Source organism: Musca autumnalis, unplaced genomic scaffold, assembly GCF_047663935.1.
Source record: "Musca autumnalis isolate F117 unplaced genomic scaffold, ASM4766393v1 scaffold_5, whole genome shotgun sequence".
In the NCBI taxonomy this organism is placed as follows: domain Eukaryota; kingdom Metazoa; phylum Arthropoda; class Insecta; order Diptera; family Muscidae; genus Musca; species Musca autumnalis.
In genome coordinates this window covers 72,577,268-72,595,737 of record NW_027412088.1, presented here as the reverse complement: position 1 = coordinate 72,595,737, position 18,470 = coordinate 72,577,268, and the positions used below count along the sequence as shown (strand labels likewise).

At 32.3% G+C, this 18,470-nt stretch overlaps 1 protein-coding gene across 1 annotated transcript in view; it reads right to left on the bottom strand.

Moving 5' to 3' along the window:
• Positions 1 to 18,470, bottom strand: part of Wnt5 (Wnt oncogene analog 5) — a 649,366-nt gene that overhangs the window by 348,059 nt on the left and 282,837 nt on the right. The window contains exon 4 of the mRNA XM_073990191.1: positions 4,649 to 5,955. Within this exon, the coding sequence (XP_073846292.1) occupies positions 4,649 to 4,770 (122 nt within the window). The 5' untranslated portion in view covers positions 4,771 to 5,955. The remainder of the gene's footprint in view (positions 1 to 4,648; positions 5,956 to 18,470) is intronic.

Genomic DNA, 18,470 nt, shown 5'->3' with positions numbered 1-18,470 from the left:
GTTTTAACAAAAATGATTGATCATAGAGGAAATGATGTGGTAATCTTAGAAGGGCTTAACATTTATTCGTATTGTTTATTTGTCTGTAGGTATGTATATTCATTCATATGTTGGAAGAAGCTAGGATAAGTAGGATGAAAATGGAAACCATATGATGATAGTTATGGTTTAAAATTAATAATGGTTTTTGTGTTTGCTTTCCTAGATGCGGTATTATAAATTACTGGAAATTTTGGGAGAAAGAACATCAATGATTTGTTGCCTTAATATGATGATAGGTTTTATGTGAAACTGGTTTCCGAATTGTTGTTGGATGATGCAATATAATGGAAGATGGTTACTGGAACAAATTATCTGCAAAATTTTCATAAATTTAACAATTTAATATAAAATTTAGTCGAGAGTCAAAGGAAATAAAATATCTCGGGAGGTTTAAACAGCTTCGGCATGAAAAAGACTATGGCATGTCTTGGAACTTTAAAATGGCAGGCGGACGCATATGTACCTTCATGTGCTGTAACCTACGGGTCTAGTCCAAACAACTGTTAAAGTCTTAAAGTTAAGAAGTCGAGAAATAATATATAATTGAATAGAAGGTCTCCTTATGAGACTTCTATAGAATAGAAGGTCTCCTTATGAGACTTCTATAGAATAGAAGGTCTCCTTATGAGACTTCTATAGAATAGAAGGTCTCCATAGGAGATTTTTATTGAATAGAAGGTCTACTCAGGGGACTTCTATAAAACATGAGGTCTCCTTAGGGGACTTCTATAGAATAGAACGCCTCCTTAGAAGACTTCTATAGAATAAAATAGAAAAAGATTTCTATAGAATAGAAGATCTTCTTAGGAGACTTCTTTAGAATAGATGGTCTCCTTAGGAGACTTCTTTAGAATAGATGGTCTCCTTAGGAGACTTCTATTGAATAGAAGGTCTCCTTAGGAGACTTCTATTGAATAGAAGGTCTCCTCAGGGGACTTCTATAGAACATAAGGTCTCCTTAGGGGACTTCTATAGAATAGAACGTCTCCTCAGAAGACTTCTATAGAATAAAATAGAAAAAGACCTCTATAGAATAGCAGGTCTCCTTAGGAGATTTCTTTATAGAATAAAAGGTCTCCTTAGGAGACTTCTTTAGAATAGATGGTCTCCTTAGGAGACTTCTATTGAATAGAAGGTCTCCTTAGGAGACTTCTATTGAATAGAAGGTCTCCTCAGGGGACTTCTATAGAACATAAGGTCTCCTTAGGGGACTTCTATAGAATAGAACGTCTCCTCAGAAGACTTCTATAGAATAAAATAGAAAAAGACCTCTAAAGAATAGCAGGTCTCCTTAGGAGATTTCTTTATAGAATAAAAGGTCTCCTTAGGAGACTTCTTTAGAATAGATGGTCTCCTTAGGAGACTTCTATTGAATAGAAGGTCTCCTTAGGAGACTTCTATTGAATAGAAGGTCTCCTCAGGGGACTTCTATAGAACATAAGGTCTCCTTAGGGGACTGCTATAGAATAGAACGTCTTCTTAGAAGACTTCTGTCGAATAAAATAGAAAAAGACCTCTATAGAATAGCAGGTCTCCTTAGGAGATTTCTTTATAGAATAAAAGGCCTCCTTAGGAGACTTCTTTATAGAATAGAAGGTCTCCTTAGGAGACTTCTATAGAATAGAAGGTCTCCTTAGGATACTTCTATTGAATAGAAGGTCTCCTTAGGAGACTTCTATTGAATAGAAGGTCTCCTCAGGGGACTTCTATAGAACATAAGGTCTCCTTAGGGGACTTCTATAGAATAGAACGTCTCCTCAGAAGACTTCTATAGAATAAAATAGAAAAAGACCTCTATAGAATAGCAGGTCTCCTTAGGAGATTTCTTTATAGAATAAAAGGCCTCCTTAGGAGACTTCTTTATAGAATAGAAGGTCTCCTTAGGAGACTTCTATAGAATAGAAGGTCTCCTTAGGATACTTCTATTGAATAGAAGGTCTCCTTAGGAGACTTCTATTGAATAGAAGGTCTCCTCAGGGGACTTCTATAGAACATAAGGTCTCCTTAGGAGACTTCTATAGATCAGAAGGTCTCCTAAGGAGACTTCTATAGAATAGAAGGTCTCGATAGGAGACTTCCATAGAATAGAAGGTCTCGATAGGAGACTTCTATAGAATAGAAGGTCTCCATAGGAGACTTCTATAGAATACAAGGTCTCCACAGGAGACTTACATATATAGAAGGTCTTCACAGGAGACTTATATAGAATAGAAAGTTTCCATAGGAGATTTCTATAGAATTGAAGGTCGCCACTGGAGGCTTATATGGAATAGAAGGTGTCCATAGGCGACTTCTATAGAATAGAAGGACTGCATTGGAGACTTCTGTAGTATAAAAGGTCTCCTAAGGAGACTTCTATAGAATAGAAGGTCTCCAGAGGAGACTTCTTAGAATAGAAGGTCTCCCTAGGAAACTTCTATAGAATAGGAGGTCCCCTTAGGAGATTTCTATAGATTAGAAGGTCTCCTTTGGAGACTTTTATAGAATAGAAGGTCTCCATGGGTGACTTCTATAGAATAGAATATGGAATAGAAGGTCTACATAGGAGACTTCTATGGAATAGAAGGTCTCCATAGGAAACTTCTATGGAATAGAAGGTCTCCATAGGAGACTTCTATGGAATAGAAGGCCTCCATAGGAGACTTCTATGGAATAGAAGGTCTCCATAGGAGACTTCTATGGAATAGAAGGTATCCATAGGAGACATCTACAGAATAGAAGGTCTCCATAGGAGACATCTACAGAATAGAAGGTCTCCATAGGAGACTTCTACAGAATAGAAGGTCTCCATAGGAGACTTCTATATAATAGAAGGTCTCCATAGGAGACTTCTATATAATAGAAGGTATCCATAGGAGACTACTATAGAATAGAAGGTCTCCATAGGAGACATATATAGAATAGAAGGTCTCCAGAGGAGACTTCTATAGATAAGAAGGTCTCCAGAGGAGACTTCTATAGATAAGAAGGTCTCCAGAGGAGACTTCTATAGAATAGAAGGTCTCCAGAGGAGACTTCTATAGAATAGAAGGTCTCCATAGGAGACTTCTATGGAATAGAAGGTCTCCTTAGGAAACCTGTATAGAATAAAAGGTCTCCATAGGAGACTTCTATAGAATAGAAGGTCTCCATAGGAGACTTCTATAGAATAGAAGGTCTCCATAGGAGACTTCTATAGAATAAAAGGCCTCCAGAGGAGACTTCAATAAAATAGAAAGTCTACAGAGGAGACGTCTATTAAATAGAAGGTCTCCAGAGGAGACTTCTATAGAATAGAAGGTCTCCAGAGAGGACTTCTATAGAACAGAAGGTCTACAGAGGAGACTTCTATAGAATAGAAGGTCTCCAGAGTAGACTTCTATAGAATAGAAGGTCACTAGAGGAGACTTCTATATAATAGAAGGTCTCTTTAGGAGTCTTTTATAGAATAGAAAGTCTCCTTAGGAGTCTTTTATAGAATAGAAAGTCTCCTTAGGAGACTTCTATAGAATAGGAGGTCTCCTTAGGAGACTTCTATAGAATAGAAGGCCTCCTTAGGAGACTTCTATAGAATAGAAGGTCCCCTTAGGAGACTTCTACAGAATAGAATGTCTCCTTAGGAGACTTCTATAGAATAGAAGGTCTCTTTAGGAGACTTCTATAGAATAGAAGGTCTACAGAGGGGACGTCTATAAAATAGAAGGTCTCCAGAGGAGACTTCTATAGAATAGAAGGTCTCCAGAGGGGACTTCTATAGAATAGAAGGTCTCCTTATGAGACTTCTATAGAATAGAAGGTCTCCTTAGGAGACTTCTATAGAATAGAAGGTCTCCTTAGGAGACTTCTATAGAATAGAAGGTCTCCAGAGGAGACTTCTATAGAATAGAAGGTCTCCAGAGGGGACTTCTATAGAATAGAAGGTCTCCTTATGAGACTTCTATAGAATAGAAGGTCTCCTTAGGAGACTTCTATAGAATAGAAGGTCTCCTTAGTAGAATTCTATAGTATAGAAGGTCTCCAGAGGAGACTTCTATAAAATTGAAGGTCGCCAGAGGAGATTTCTATAAAATAGAAGGTCTCCAGAGGAGACTTCTATAGAATAGAAGGTCTACAGAGGAGACTTCTATAGAATAAAAAGTCTCCAGAGGATACTTCTATATAATAGAAGGTCTCCAGAGGAGACTTCTATAGAATAGAAGGTCTCCAGAGGAGACTTCTATAGAATTGAAGGTCTCCAGAGGAGACTTCTATAGAATAGAAGGTCTCCAGAGGAGACTTTTATAGAATAGAAGGTCTCCAGAGGAGACTTCTATAGAATAGAAGTTCTCCAGGGGTGACTTCTATAGAATAGAATGTCTCCAGAGGAGACTTCTATAGAATAGAAGATCTCTTCAGGAGACTTGTGTATACAATTTATATACAATTTTTGTTTCCACCGTACGTTTCCCCCAATTTAAACGTCAAAATAATTATCTTGAATTTGATATGACAGTTTAAAACACAACAATGTTCCTAGCTTTAAACATAGCATTAGAAGAAGATAATAATAATTATTGTTTAAAGAAGAAGAAAATAAAATAAAATGATCGTAGAGAGAAGGAAAGCAAAAAAACTTAAATATACTTACATCCATGTTGGTACACCCTGCAGACCATGAACTGTGTTCACATTTGCCGCAATACCGGCCACGATGATTATAAATGTTGTCGTAATCCACAATGAAAAATGTTTCCTTTTAAGAAATTCCATTTTTTAAACTTTTCTATTTCACCAATTGTACTCCACTAAAAAAATAGAATGTGTTTGCAAAAAACACAACAAATGTATTTGTTGCTGCTGCTCCCGTTTGGACTTAAGGGAGAGCAAAGGCCGGGTGGCTGGATGATTCGGTGACACTGGCTGTACAATGAAAAATGTCAGCGTTGTCGTTTCTTTGTAACAAAGCAAACGGAACGTTGTTATCCAAGGCTGGCAAACGGGAGGGAATGTAGAATACAAAAGTGAATGGGAATTATTTGCTGGCGACGAGTCTTAAGTAATTTTTAAGTATGGCAATTTTTTTCAGCTGGCGTTTTTGGCAATTGCAATACAATGAAATGAATGAAAACAAAGACTTTTGATGTGTTTGTGTTTCGGAAGAGAAAAGGTTGGTAACGATTTTGGCCAAACGACAAAACAAAAGCAATTGTGAATTTTTGCACTTTTTCAAGATTTGTTTTTTGTTGGTTTATTTGTTTGTGCTGCTGCTTTAAGTAGTATCAGGTTGTGGTGGTGAAGGAGTATGGCAACACTTTGCCAAACTTGGTTTAGATATCCGTTGCTCGTTGACCACAATCACATATTCTTGTTATTATTATTTCCGTTTCATTTCATTGCCATGTTCAAAGTTTTTGTTTTTTGTTTTACGTTTTCTTTTCTTTTTGAGATCATAAAATATTATTAATCACTTTTGTATGCTTTATTATGACGCATGTGACTCAAACAACAACTCACACCAACATATTTCTTTGAGGACTATTCCAATTGCCACACAGTAAATAAAAAATGATTGGTTATTATTTACTTGGTAGTGGTAGTAGTATTTGAGTTAGTAGCCTTTGTTGTTGTTGCTGCGGTTTTTGTCATCATTTGAAATAATTTTTCATTTTTATTTTATTTTTCCGTTTTTTGCCTTTCCTCGTCTAGTATAGAAATTTTATCTGTTCTGTTTCACGTTCTTCAATTTTTCCTTAGTTTTTTTTTTGCTTTCGTTACTTTTATTATTTAATGGACGCAAACGCTTCCTGTTTTGCTTACTAATGAGATTCCGGACACTTGTTTGCTTATTGTTTGCCCTTAGCAGCAGTAATAGTAATGGAAATAGTCCGACTATTTCCAAGTGTCATTTGTGATGTTATGAAATTTTATTCAAGTCACTGAATAGCTGGCTTTCATCTGAAAAGAGAGAAAAAAGAAGACAGTTTACAATTAATAATGTTGTTGAAGAAAATAAAATTTTATTTCTTGGAGGTAGAAGTTATCCTTAATAACTATAAAAATAATACAATTTTTTTGGAGACTTGATTTTTATATGCACGTACATATGTATGTACATAAGGGTTATAGCTTGTTCACCGTTTTTCTCAAAAATTATTTCCTTAAAAAAATATTCTTTAAAAATCCACGTTTATTAGAGTGATCTTCCTTAAAAAAATATTCTTTAAAAATCCACGTTTATTAGAGTGATCTTCCTTAAAAAAATATTCTTTAAAAATCCACGTTTATTAGAGTGATCTTCCTTAAAAAAATATTCTTTAAAAATCCACGTTTATTAGAGTGATCTTCCTTAAAAAAATATTCTTTAAAAATCCACGTTTATTAGAGTGATCTTCCTTAAAAAAATATTCTTTAAAAATCCACGTTTATTAGAGTGATCTTCCTTAAAAAATATTCTTTAAAAATCCACGTTTATTAGAGTGATTTTCCTTAAAAAAATATTCTTTAAAAATCCACGTTTATTAGAGTGATTTTCCTTAAAAAAATATTCTTTAAAATCCACGTTTATTAGAGTGATCTTCCTTAAAAAAATATTCTTTAAAAATCCACGTTTATTAGAGTGATCTTCCTTAAAAAAATATTCTTTAAAAAATCCACGTTTATTGGACGGATCTTCCTTGAAAAAATATTCTTTAAAAAATCCACGTTTATTAGAGTGATCTTCCTTAAAAAATATTCTTTAAAAATCCACGTTTATTAGACTGATCTTCTTAAAAAAAATATTCTTTAAAAATCCAAGTTTATTAGACTGATCTTCCTTAAAAAAATAGTCTTTAAAAATCCACGTTTATTAGGGTGATCTTCCTTAAAAAAAATTTCTTTAAAAATCCACGTTTATTGGACGGATCTTCCTTGAAAAAATATTCTTTAAAAAATCCACGTTTATTGGACGGATCTTCCTTGAAAAAATATTCTTTAAAAAATCCACGTTTATTGGACGGATCTTCCTTGAAAAAATATTCTTTAAAAAATCCACGTTTATTGGACGGATCTTCCTTGAAAAAATATTCTTTAAAAAATCCACGTTTATTGGACGGATCTTCCTTGAAAAAATATTCTTTAAAAAATCCACGTTTATTGGACGGATCTTCCTTGAAAAAATATTCTTTAAAAAATCCACGTTTATTGGACGGATCTTCCTTGAAAAAATATTCTTTAAAAAATCCACGTTTATTGGACGGATCTTCCTTGAAAAAATATTCTTTAAAAAATCCACGTTTATTGGACGGATCTTCCTTGAAAAAATATTCTTTAAAAAATCCACGTTTATTGGACGGATCTTCCTTGAAAAAATATTCTTTAAAAAATCCACGTTTATTGGACGGATCTTCCTTGAAAAAATATTCTTTAAAAAATCCACGTTTATTGGACGGATCTTCCTTGAAAAAATATTCTTTAAAAAATCCACGTTTATTGGACGGATCTTCCTTGAAAAAATATTCTTTAAAAAATCCACGTTTATTGGACGGATCTTCCTTGAAAAAATATTCTTTAAAAAATTCACGTTTATTGGAGGGATCTTCCTTGAAAAAATATTCTTTAAAAAATCCACGTTTATTGGAGGGATCTTCCTTGAAAAAATATTCTTTAAAAAATCCACGTTTATTGGAGGGATCTTCCTTGAAAAAATATTCTTTAAAAAATCCACGTTTATTGGACGGATCTTCCTTGAAAAAATATTCTTTAAAAAATTCACGTTTATTGGACGGATCTTCCTTGAAAAAATATTCTTTAAAAAATCCACGTTTATTGGACGGATCTTCCTTGAAAAAATATTCTTTAAAAAATCCACGTTTATTGGACGGATCTTCCTTGAAAAAATATTCTTTAAAAAATCCACGTTTATTGGACGGATCTTCCTTGAAAAAATATTCTTTAAAAAATCCACGTTTATTGGACGGATCTTCCTTGAAAAAATATTCTTTAAAAAATCCACGTTTATTGGACGGATCTTCCTTGAAAAAATATTCTTTAAAAAATCCACGTTTATTGGACGGATCTTCCTTGAAAAAATATTCTTTAAAAAATCCACGTTTATTGGACGGATCTTCCTTGAAAAAATATTCTTTAAAAAATCCACGTTTATTGGACGGATCTTCCTTGAAAAAATATTCTTTAAAAAATCCACGTTTATTGGACGGATCTTCCTTGAAAAAATATTCTTTAAAAAATCCACGTTTATTGGACGGATCTTCCTTGAAAAAATATTCTTTAAAAAATCCACGTTTATTGGACGGAACTTCCTTGAAAAAATATTCTTTAAAAAATCCACGTTTATTGGACGGATCTTCCTTGAAAAAATATTCTTTAAAAAATCCACGTTTATTGGAGGGATCTTCCTTGAAAAAATATTCTTTAAAAAATCCACGTTTATTGGAGGGATCTTCCTTGAAAAAATATTCTTTAAAAAATCCACGTTTATTGGACGGATCTTCCTTGAAAAAATATTCTTTAAAAAATCCACGTTTATTGGACGGATCTTCCTTGAAAAAATATTCTTTAAAAAATCCACGTTTATTGAACGGAACTTCCTTGAAAAAGTATTCTTTAAAAAATCCACGTTTATTGGACGGATCTTCCTTGAAAAAATATTCTTTAAAAAATCCACGTTTATTGGACGGATCTTCCTTGAAAAAATATTCTTTAAAAAATCCAAGTTTATTGGACGGATCTTCCTTGAAAAAATATTCTTTAAAAAATCCACGTTTATTGGACGGATCTTCCTTGAAAAAATATTCTTTAAAAAATCCACGTTTATTGGACGGATCTTCCTTGAAAAAATATTCTTTAAAAAATCCACGTTTATTGGACGGATCTTCCTTGAAAAAATATTCTTTAAAAAATCCACGTTTATAAGACTGATTTTCCTTAAAAAAATCGTTAAAATTCGAATTTTAATAGACTGATTTTTCTTAAATAATATTCTTTAAAAAATCCATGCTTATTAGTCAGATCTTCCTTAAAAAATATTTTTTAAAAAATCCGCGTTTATTAGACTGATCTTCCTTAAAAAATATTGTTCAAAAAATCCAGGTTTATTAGATTGATCTTCCTTAAAAAATATTCTTTAACAAATCCAGTTTTATTTGAGTAGTAAAAATATTCTTCAAAAAATTCAGATTTATTAGACTGATCTTCCTTAAAAATATTCCTTAAAAAATCCAGGTTTATTATACTCAAAAAATATTCTTTAAAAAATCCAGGGTTAGTAGACTGATCGTCCTTAAAAAATATTCTTAAAAAACTCCAGTTATATTTGACTGGTCTTCATTAAAAAATATTCGTTAAAAAATCCAGGTATATTCGACTGATCTTCCTTAAAGAATATTCTTTAAAAAATCCACATTTATTGATCTGACTTTTATTGTGTTATATTTGTCTTTATTAATTAATTTAATTACTATTTTTTTATTTTTGAAGAATAAGTTTATAACTAATCCAAAGAAAAAAATGTTTTTCTTGTTTTTCTTTTTTTTAAAAATAATTTTATTACTGATTCCAAGGAAAAACATAATTTTTTAGAGATTCCAGGATGAGCCATTGAGAAATGTATTATTTATTTATTAATTTTTTGTTTTAAAATAAGCATATGGAAGCCTGTTTAGGAATACCTAAAAATATTAAAAAAATCCACAATTATTGCCATTTTTCGCATGCCATATTATGCCAGCAAAATGATGCGTGCAGCACACTCACTCACTAATGTGGATTAATCTCTTTTACATTTAAAATGACAGAACATTTTGCGAATTTGATTGATATATTCAATTAAGGAGTAATGACAAATCCAAAGAGATTGTCTAAAGAGGGGGACGTGGAAAATTAATACAAAGACTTAAGGGTACTTAGGGTCACATGTACAGACCAGGGACAAAGAATACACACATATATATGAACATTACACGCACATTATAAGCACAAAGGTGACATATATTTTTAATTCACTAATAAATACACAACTATGAGCTCTTGTATCAAGTGTTGACATATACTCCCACACACACACACACACATCTGCTTGGTAATTCCCAATTATGAATTCCCATTTAGATAATGTGTGAATTAATTCTAAGTTACAAAGAACGAAAGAGGAGAGAATTGTAACAAATCAAGTTTGTGCTATTAATAACATTTTCAAAGAAGACCAAAAAATACTCAAAAGTTACTACAACAAGGATTTTCATGAATGGTTGGCTTCTAACTAAAGACATCTTAAGTAGCATTCGAACAGCAACAGCAACAAGAACAGCAGGAATAACAGGAACTTGTGTGTGTGTGTGGGCTTTGATTTAAGTTGAGTTGATTTGATATCAATCAGATTAGTTAAGAGGAATAATTGATTGAATGAATGGTTGACTGGCTGGCAGGCTGGCAGACTGCCACTTTCCATGAAATGATGGAAGAATAAGTGAATAAGATGAATAAGAATCAAAAACAAAAGCCAGGGAATAAAGGGAAACAGCACCACAGACGACTCTCAATGATTGCATGCAATGGTCCGTATCAATGATTTCGAAAATGAAAAGAAAACTATTAAAACGCTTACGTTAGACAGTTTATTTTTGTAGCCAGTGTTCCCACTCCCACACATAAAAGAAGCTGGGATATGAAACATATACTATACGAGTATATATTTTTGGCCAAACTCCGAGAATTGATATCAAGTTGCTGCATAAAATACACATACATATGTATGTATGTATTGCAAAAATTGTAGAGCAAAAAAACATAAGCCATGAAAACGAATCAAATGCAAACAATATCCATTCAATAATGGCCAAATGAACAGGCAACTCTTTTGTGTGAAATTAAATGGTAAAAAGAGAAGAAGAAGAAAAACGAAACAGTTTTTTCTCCTATTTTACTTGAATTTAATCTTTAAGCAACAGAGAAATGGATACAGCAGGAGTTGGCGAATATTTTGGGATAATTTATGATTTTTCTTTGGTCGATAATTAACCCATTTTTAACGCTACAAAATTAGTAAATTTTATAAAGTATAAAAAAATTGTCCACGGAAAACATTTTGATTGTGAAAAATACTCTTTACAAAATCAACGTCTATTAGACAGAAAATATTCTCTAAAAAATTGAAGGTTTTTTGGACAGATTTTCGTTGGAAAAACATTCTTTAAACAATCCACATTTTTTGCGCGTTTCTTATACAAATTTTATTTGAAAAAATATTCTTTAAAAAATTTTACTTGAAAAAAATATTCTTTAAAAAATCCATGTTTCTTAGACACATTTTCGTTGAAAAAATATTCTTAAAAAAATCCACATTTTTTAGACAGATTTTCCTTGGGAAAATATTCTTTCAAAAATCCAAGTTTCTAGACGACAGATTTTCCTTGGAAAAATATTCTTAAACAAGTAAAAAAGTGTCAGTCGGCTTTGCCGACAGATATATACCCTCAGCCAATGTGAAGCGAAATGTATTTAAGGTCTCTTCAGAATTTTGTGGCCCTTTTTGGACATTTGAACTTGCCGAAAAAATGTGGATTAGGAATTAACTGCACTAATACATAAATGTTGAACCTTTGTAGGGCAGGTACCCTTAGGGAGGACCGATATGGGCCATTTTAGAAGTTAAACTAAATTTTCATAAAATATTAGGAGATCCAAAGTTTGGACCAAATTGGTTGCCCCATTCAAGTGAAATTTTTTAAACATTGGGGAGAAGTACCGAAATTTGTGGACAGTTCGAGAGTTATCGTGCTCTCCGACCGCCACATATGGTGACATAGGGGTTTTTTACAACTTTCGGCCTGATTTCCCAAAAAAAAAATGGTCTTGCCCCTGAAAAAACTTTTACTGTCGTAATGGAGGTAGCGAATGCAAATCGCTTCAACAAAAATCAAAGTGGTTCGAGAGCAGGTCTTAAAGTGAACTTTTTCGAAATTTTGTGTGAGGGGTACCAGAAGGAGTATACAAATGTAGTCCATATTCGAACCTGATCTATATCTGGTAGATATATTAGGATGTACAAAGTATAGATTACATTGGTCACTCCATTCAAGAGTTATCGTGCGCAAAATTGTTCCGAACATTTTTGAAGTTTTGTGGGGATGGTACCTGAAGGAGTGGACAGATATAGCCCGTCTTCGAATTTAAACTATATTTTGATAAAATATTACGAAGACCAAATTTTGGACCGAATCGACAGATCCGTTCGAGAGTTATCTTGCGCTCCAAACACTACACAAGGTGTCATAGGGGCTTTTTGCAACTTTCCGGCCATTTTCTCAGGAAGTATGGACTTGCCCCTGATGAAACTTGTACCGTCGTATGGGGGGAAGTGAATACAAGTTGTAGCAACAAAAATCAAAGCGATTCGAGAGCAGGTCCTAAACTGAACTTATCCGAAATATTGTGTGGGAGCTACCCGAAGGAGTGGGCCGATTGCGTTCATATTGGAACCTTATCAAAGTCTGGTAGAAATTTCACGATGTGCAAAGTATGGACAAAATCGGTTACTCCCTTCAAGAGTTATCATGCCCACAAATTTTCCGAACATTTTGGAACTTTTGTGGGGGAGGTACCGGAAGGAGTGGACCGATAGAGCTCATCTTCGAACTTAAACTAAGTTTGGACAAAATATTACGAAAGCCAAAATTTGAACCGAATCGGATCATCCGTTCGAGAGTTATCGTGCGCACCAGCCAGGCAGACAGACAGACGGGCGGACATTGCTAAATCAACTCCAAATTGTCTGAAACACATTTTGTCCAAACATACTTGGGGTCTAAAACCATTATTTCGATGAGGCACATTTTGCCCGTATGAAAGTGTATATACCCTTTCTAGCCTAAAGGCTGAGGGCATAAAAATCCACTTTTTTAGGTTGATATTCCTTAAAAAAATATTTTTTAAAAAACCACGGCTGAGCATCCTGGATTTTTTTAAATCCACTGCTGATCTTTCTTGAAACATTTTTTTTAATCCACGGCTGATCTTCCTTGAAAAATATTAAATGAAAGAAATACTTTTAAAAAGTCCACGTCTTACCTTCCCTAAAAAAATATTCCATGAACAAAATATGTTTTAAAAAGTCCACGGCTGTTATTCTTTACAATTTTTTTTAAATCCAAGGCTAATCTTCTTTCCAAAAATACTTTTTAAAAAATCAACGGTTAATCTTCCTTGAATAAAATATTTTTTAAAAAATCCAAGGCTCATCTTCCTTGAAAAAAAAATATTTTTTAAAAAATTCACAGCTGATCTTTTTTTTAAAAAAAATATATGTATTCAAAAATTCGGTTGAAAAGAATATTCCGTGAAAAAATATTTTTTAAAATTTCCACGGCTGATCTTTGAAAAAAATATTTTATAAAAAACCACGGCAAATCTTCCTTGAAAAAAATAAATTTTAAAAATCCACGGCTGATCTTCCTTGAAAAAAACATTTTTATCAAATCTACAGTTGATCTTCCTTGAAAAAAAAATAAAATTACTTAAAAATCCACTGCTGATCTTCCATGAAAAAAAATATTCTGAAAATCCACTGCTGATCTTCCTTAAAAAATAATTTTTAAAAAATCCACGGCAGATCTTCTTTGAATTTTTGTAAAACTCCACCTCTCATCTTCTTTGAAAAAATATGTTTTAAAAAATCAATGGCTGATCAACCTTTAAAAACATATTTTTTTAAAAAATCCACTGCTGATCTTCCTTAAAAAAATATTTTTTAAAAAATACACGTTCACTAGAATGAACTGCTTTGAAAAAAAAAATATTTTTTAAAAAACCCACTGCTGATATTCCTTAAAAAAATATTTTTTAAAAAATACACGTTCACCAGAATGAACTGCTTAGAAAAAAAAATATTTTTTAAAAAATCTACGGTTGCTCTTTATTGAAAGAAATATTTTTTAAAAATCCACGGCTGATCTTCGTTGAAAAAAATATTCTTAAAAAATCCCCGTCTGATTTCCTTTGAAAAAAATAGTTTTTAATAAATCCACAGCTTATTTTCCTTAAAAAAATATATTTTAAAATCCACGGTAGATCTTTCTCAAAATAATATTTTATAAAAAACCACGGCTTATCTTCCTTGAACAAAATATTTATTAAAAAAATCCAAGGCTGATCTTCTTTGAAAAAACCATTTTCCATAAAAAAAAATATTTTTTAAAAAATCCACGGCTGATATTCCTTGAAAAAAAAAATATATTTTTAAAAAATCCACTGCTGATATACCTTAAAAAAATATTTTTTTTTTAAAAATCCACGTTCGCTAGAATGATCTCCTTCGAAAAAAATATTTTTTAAAAAATCTACGGTTGATCTTTTTTGAAAGAAATATTTTTTAAAAAAATCCAAGGCTGACCTTCCTTGAAAAAAATATTTGTTAAAAAATCTACTGCTGGTCTTCCTTGAAAAAAAAATATTGTTTAAAAATCTCACGGCTGATTTTCCTTGAAAAAAAAATATATTTTAAAAATCCACGCCTGATCTTCCTTGAAAAAAATATGCTTTAAAAAATTCACGGCTAATATTCCTTGAAAAAATATTTATTAAAAAATCCAGGGCTAATTTTTCTTGAAAAAAATATTTTTAAAAAATGCACTGATTTTCTCTGAAAAAAAAAATATTTAAAAAAAAACCACGGCTTATCTTCCTTGAAAAAAAAATATTTTTAAAAGTAAAAAAATTTATATAAAAATATTTATATTTATAAAAGTCAACGGCTGATCTTCCTTAAAAAAATATTTATAAAAAGTCCACGGCTGATCTTCCTTGAAAAAATATTTTTTAAAAAATCCACGGCTGATCTTCCTTGAAAAAAATATTTTTAAAAAACGCTTGAAAAAATATTTTTTAAGAATCCACGGCTGGTCTTCATTGAAAAATATTTTTTTAAAACATCCCCGTTCATTATAATGATCTTCCTTGAAAAAAAAATATTCCTTAAAAAATATTTTTTAAAACATCCATGTCTGATCTTTGAAAAAAATATTTTTTTAAATTCACGGCTGATCTTCCTTGAAAAAAATATTTTTTAAAAATCCACGTTCACTAGAGTTATCTACATCGAAAAAAATATTTTTTATAAAATCCACGGCTGATCTTCGTTGAAAAAAATATATTTTAAAAATTCTATGTCTGATTTTCTTTAAAAAAAATATTTTTTAAAAATCCACGGCTGATCTTCCTTTAAAAAATATTCTTTAAAAAATCCACGGCTGATCTTCCTTGAAAAAAAATTCTTTGAAAAATCTACATTTATTAGACTGATTTTCCTTGGAAAAATATTCTTTAAAAATCCGCGTTTACTGGACTGATGTTCCTTGAAAAATATTTTAAAAAATTAACATTTATTAGACTGATCTTCCTTTAAAAAATATTCTTTAAAAATCCATGTTTATTTGAGCCTTGAAAAATATTCAAGTGGTGTCGTATCATGTTGGATTCTCTGCTCGGACTCGATAAAACATTGAGAACCATATCTGATATCCTTCACTGATATGACAGAAATTTCCTTATACTTCTTTATTGTTTCTGCAGGATTTTGCTCAACAAAAAATTCCCACTTTTCACACAAAGGGTTAATAGTATAACACACTATTATAATACGGCTTCGATAGTTTATTCAACATCCCATCTCTACGGCTTAAACTTTAAACAATAGCCATTATAGAAGTTTAAGCTTTTTTTCTTTTTTTTTTTTGCTATAACACTTAAGTTAATCCGATTTTAATAAAAAAAACTTTCAATTCGAACTCGAATAGTGAAAAACACTTAATGAAATACAAATGAAACTTGAAATAATCCAAACATATGAGAGAATTTCAATGGGAGGAAGATAAGTTTAGCATTTGGATAACAGGATAATAAAGAACAATAAAAAATGGAAAAGGAGGGAAAAATACTTTGAGGGAAGGACGATGTTGGACAAAATTGTATTATCTCAAAGGCAAAGGAAAATTATAAGGCTAAAATGCGTCAGTGAGTGAAAAATTCTGCCCACAGAATTTGGCAAGAGGTTAGATATTCACTAGTCCAGCTGTCCTACATCTCTCTAAATTTTTGTAAAAACATTTAAATACTCGTACCTATTTCCTGAACTTTATATTTCCCCTTTACCCAAATCTGTGTATTTATTTTATCATAGGAATTAAATTTCTTTGTGCCATAAATCATTTGCCTCCCAAACTAAGTACCAAACGCCATCATTAGGGAAGAAAATGTCGGAATTTATTTATTGTCAAATGAAAAATTGTTTTTCGTTTCAGTGATTTGCCGTCATTTCCAATGTCGAGTGGTCTTTCGGCTGCTTTGTTGATTTTTTTTTACAAGAGCAACAACCACATTTACAAGTGTTTAAATTTGTTATTTTTATGTTGTTTATGTCTCGCTTTTACTCTAGCATCCTTTAGAGTCGGACCTTTAGTTTTCTTTTTTTCACTTTATCTCGTTGTCTATATTGAGTTGATTATTTTATAGTTAATAAATTTATTTAAACTATTTTGTTGTTTTTCAAATAGTCCAACATTGTAAACATTGTTTCATATTTCATTCTAAACAGAATGCGTAAATGGCAGACGGGAATCTGGAGAGAGAGAGACGATGTGGTCATGTCTATATCTTGACAAGAACAACCAACCATTGGTGCTTTTCCTTTTAGTGATCTTTGACTCTGCCACATTTACATGTACTTGAGGCACATCGTCTTCGTTCTTTTTTCTTGTTCTTTCTTTAGAGTGCTATCTTAATGACTAGTCATTCAGACATGAATGGTGTTAATGGTGGTGGTGGAGGTTAACTATACGAAAGTGAAATATTGACAGCCACAATACAATCAAGACATCACCAAAGAGAAATAATTAGGGCTGTAAATTTCAATATCTATTGTTGACAGACAAGTTCTGCATATCAAGAGTGTGGGCGCAGTGGGAATTCCTTGAATGAGGCTAGCACGAAGAAAGCAACGTGTCATGAGATAAGTTTTCGTTTTCTCTCATTGACATTTCAGTGCGCAGTGGGAATTCCTTGAATGAGGCTAGCACGAAGAAAGCAACGTGTCATGAGATAAGTTTTCGTTTTCTCTCATTGACATTTCATCAATTCAGTCGATGTGATCGGGATTGTATGCAAGATCTAATACTTTTGTAAAATATGGGGAACACTTTACAGTTCTTTGGGGACATATTCATTGATAAGTGGAAAAAGATAAAGAATAAAAATATAGAATAAAAAAACTTTTTTTATAAAATGACAACCCGAAACAGTCTTAAAAGAGGCATTTCTGTCTGGATCGTTGTTCTCCATATAAAATCACACTGGGGACCAGAAATGCTAAAAGGCAAATAATCTTGCCCGAAAATGTGCATAAAGACTAAAAAACAACCCTAAAACCTGAGGTACGGTTTTATGAGTCCATGCCGAAATGTGTAGGAGAAGTTAATTGACCTCTTCAAATCTTAAATTACAGGTAGTTCTGCTAAATCTTTAGGTAATATCTTCAAAATACCTAAAATCAGGAGGTACCTTTATATAGGGGGCTATAAAGCAAAACATGAACCTATGTTGAAAATATTTTGGTGGAGAAGTTCAGTGATGACTGGGAATCTCAAAAGTCAAATTACAGATATATCGCCCAAAATACTCAAAATACGTAAAATCTGGAGGAACGGTTATGTGAAAGACAACCTCGAAAGATGGACCTATGCTGACAATTTTTGATGGATATGTTTTAAGAGCACATTTCTTAAACTGCACCCTTTCCAAACTTTGTGTGGGAGGAACCCCGACATAATACGAGTATTTAAAAAAATTCGTCTACCTGTTCGCGTGAAAAAAAAACAGAGGTTGTTCGATCTCCTCTTAGCAATTGCATGAGAACCCTCAAAATATTTTATATAGCGCAAACCAGCTTCGATCGACTTTTGGTTAAGTCATATCCTCCGCGATTCTTAGAAGAGTCGAACTTGTAAAGAGACAGCGTTCCAGCAATGGCTTCTTTTAGTTATGGGCATGTCACTAAAACATTCCTTATTATAACCATTCGATGGTTATCTTGCGCAATACCCTCTACAGTTTGTATCGCAAGTTTTTTTTTTTGAGCTTTTGGGTCATTATCTCAGAAAGTATGGACTTGTCCCCGAGAAAAAATTGAGTCGTCGTAACAAAGCCAGCAAGAAAAAAAAATGTTTGCTCTCTTTTTATTTCTGTTCCACAAACGTCCTCTTGCATTTTGTTTTTGCAGACCAAATTCTGATGTTGGCCTAAAATTTGCGGGGTAAACGTTCTCTTTGCCAATGTACATTGTTAAAATAAGTAAAGTTTTTAAAACGTTACGAAGGGAGATTTTGTTCGGAAATATTGAAATACTGTAATGAAAATAAATTATAAAGATCCACCCCCTCTCCATACTTCCACCCTGCGAACCACACCCTTCTGAACTTCCCCCC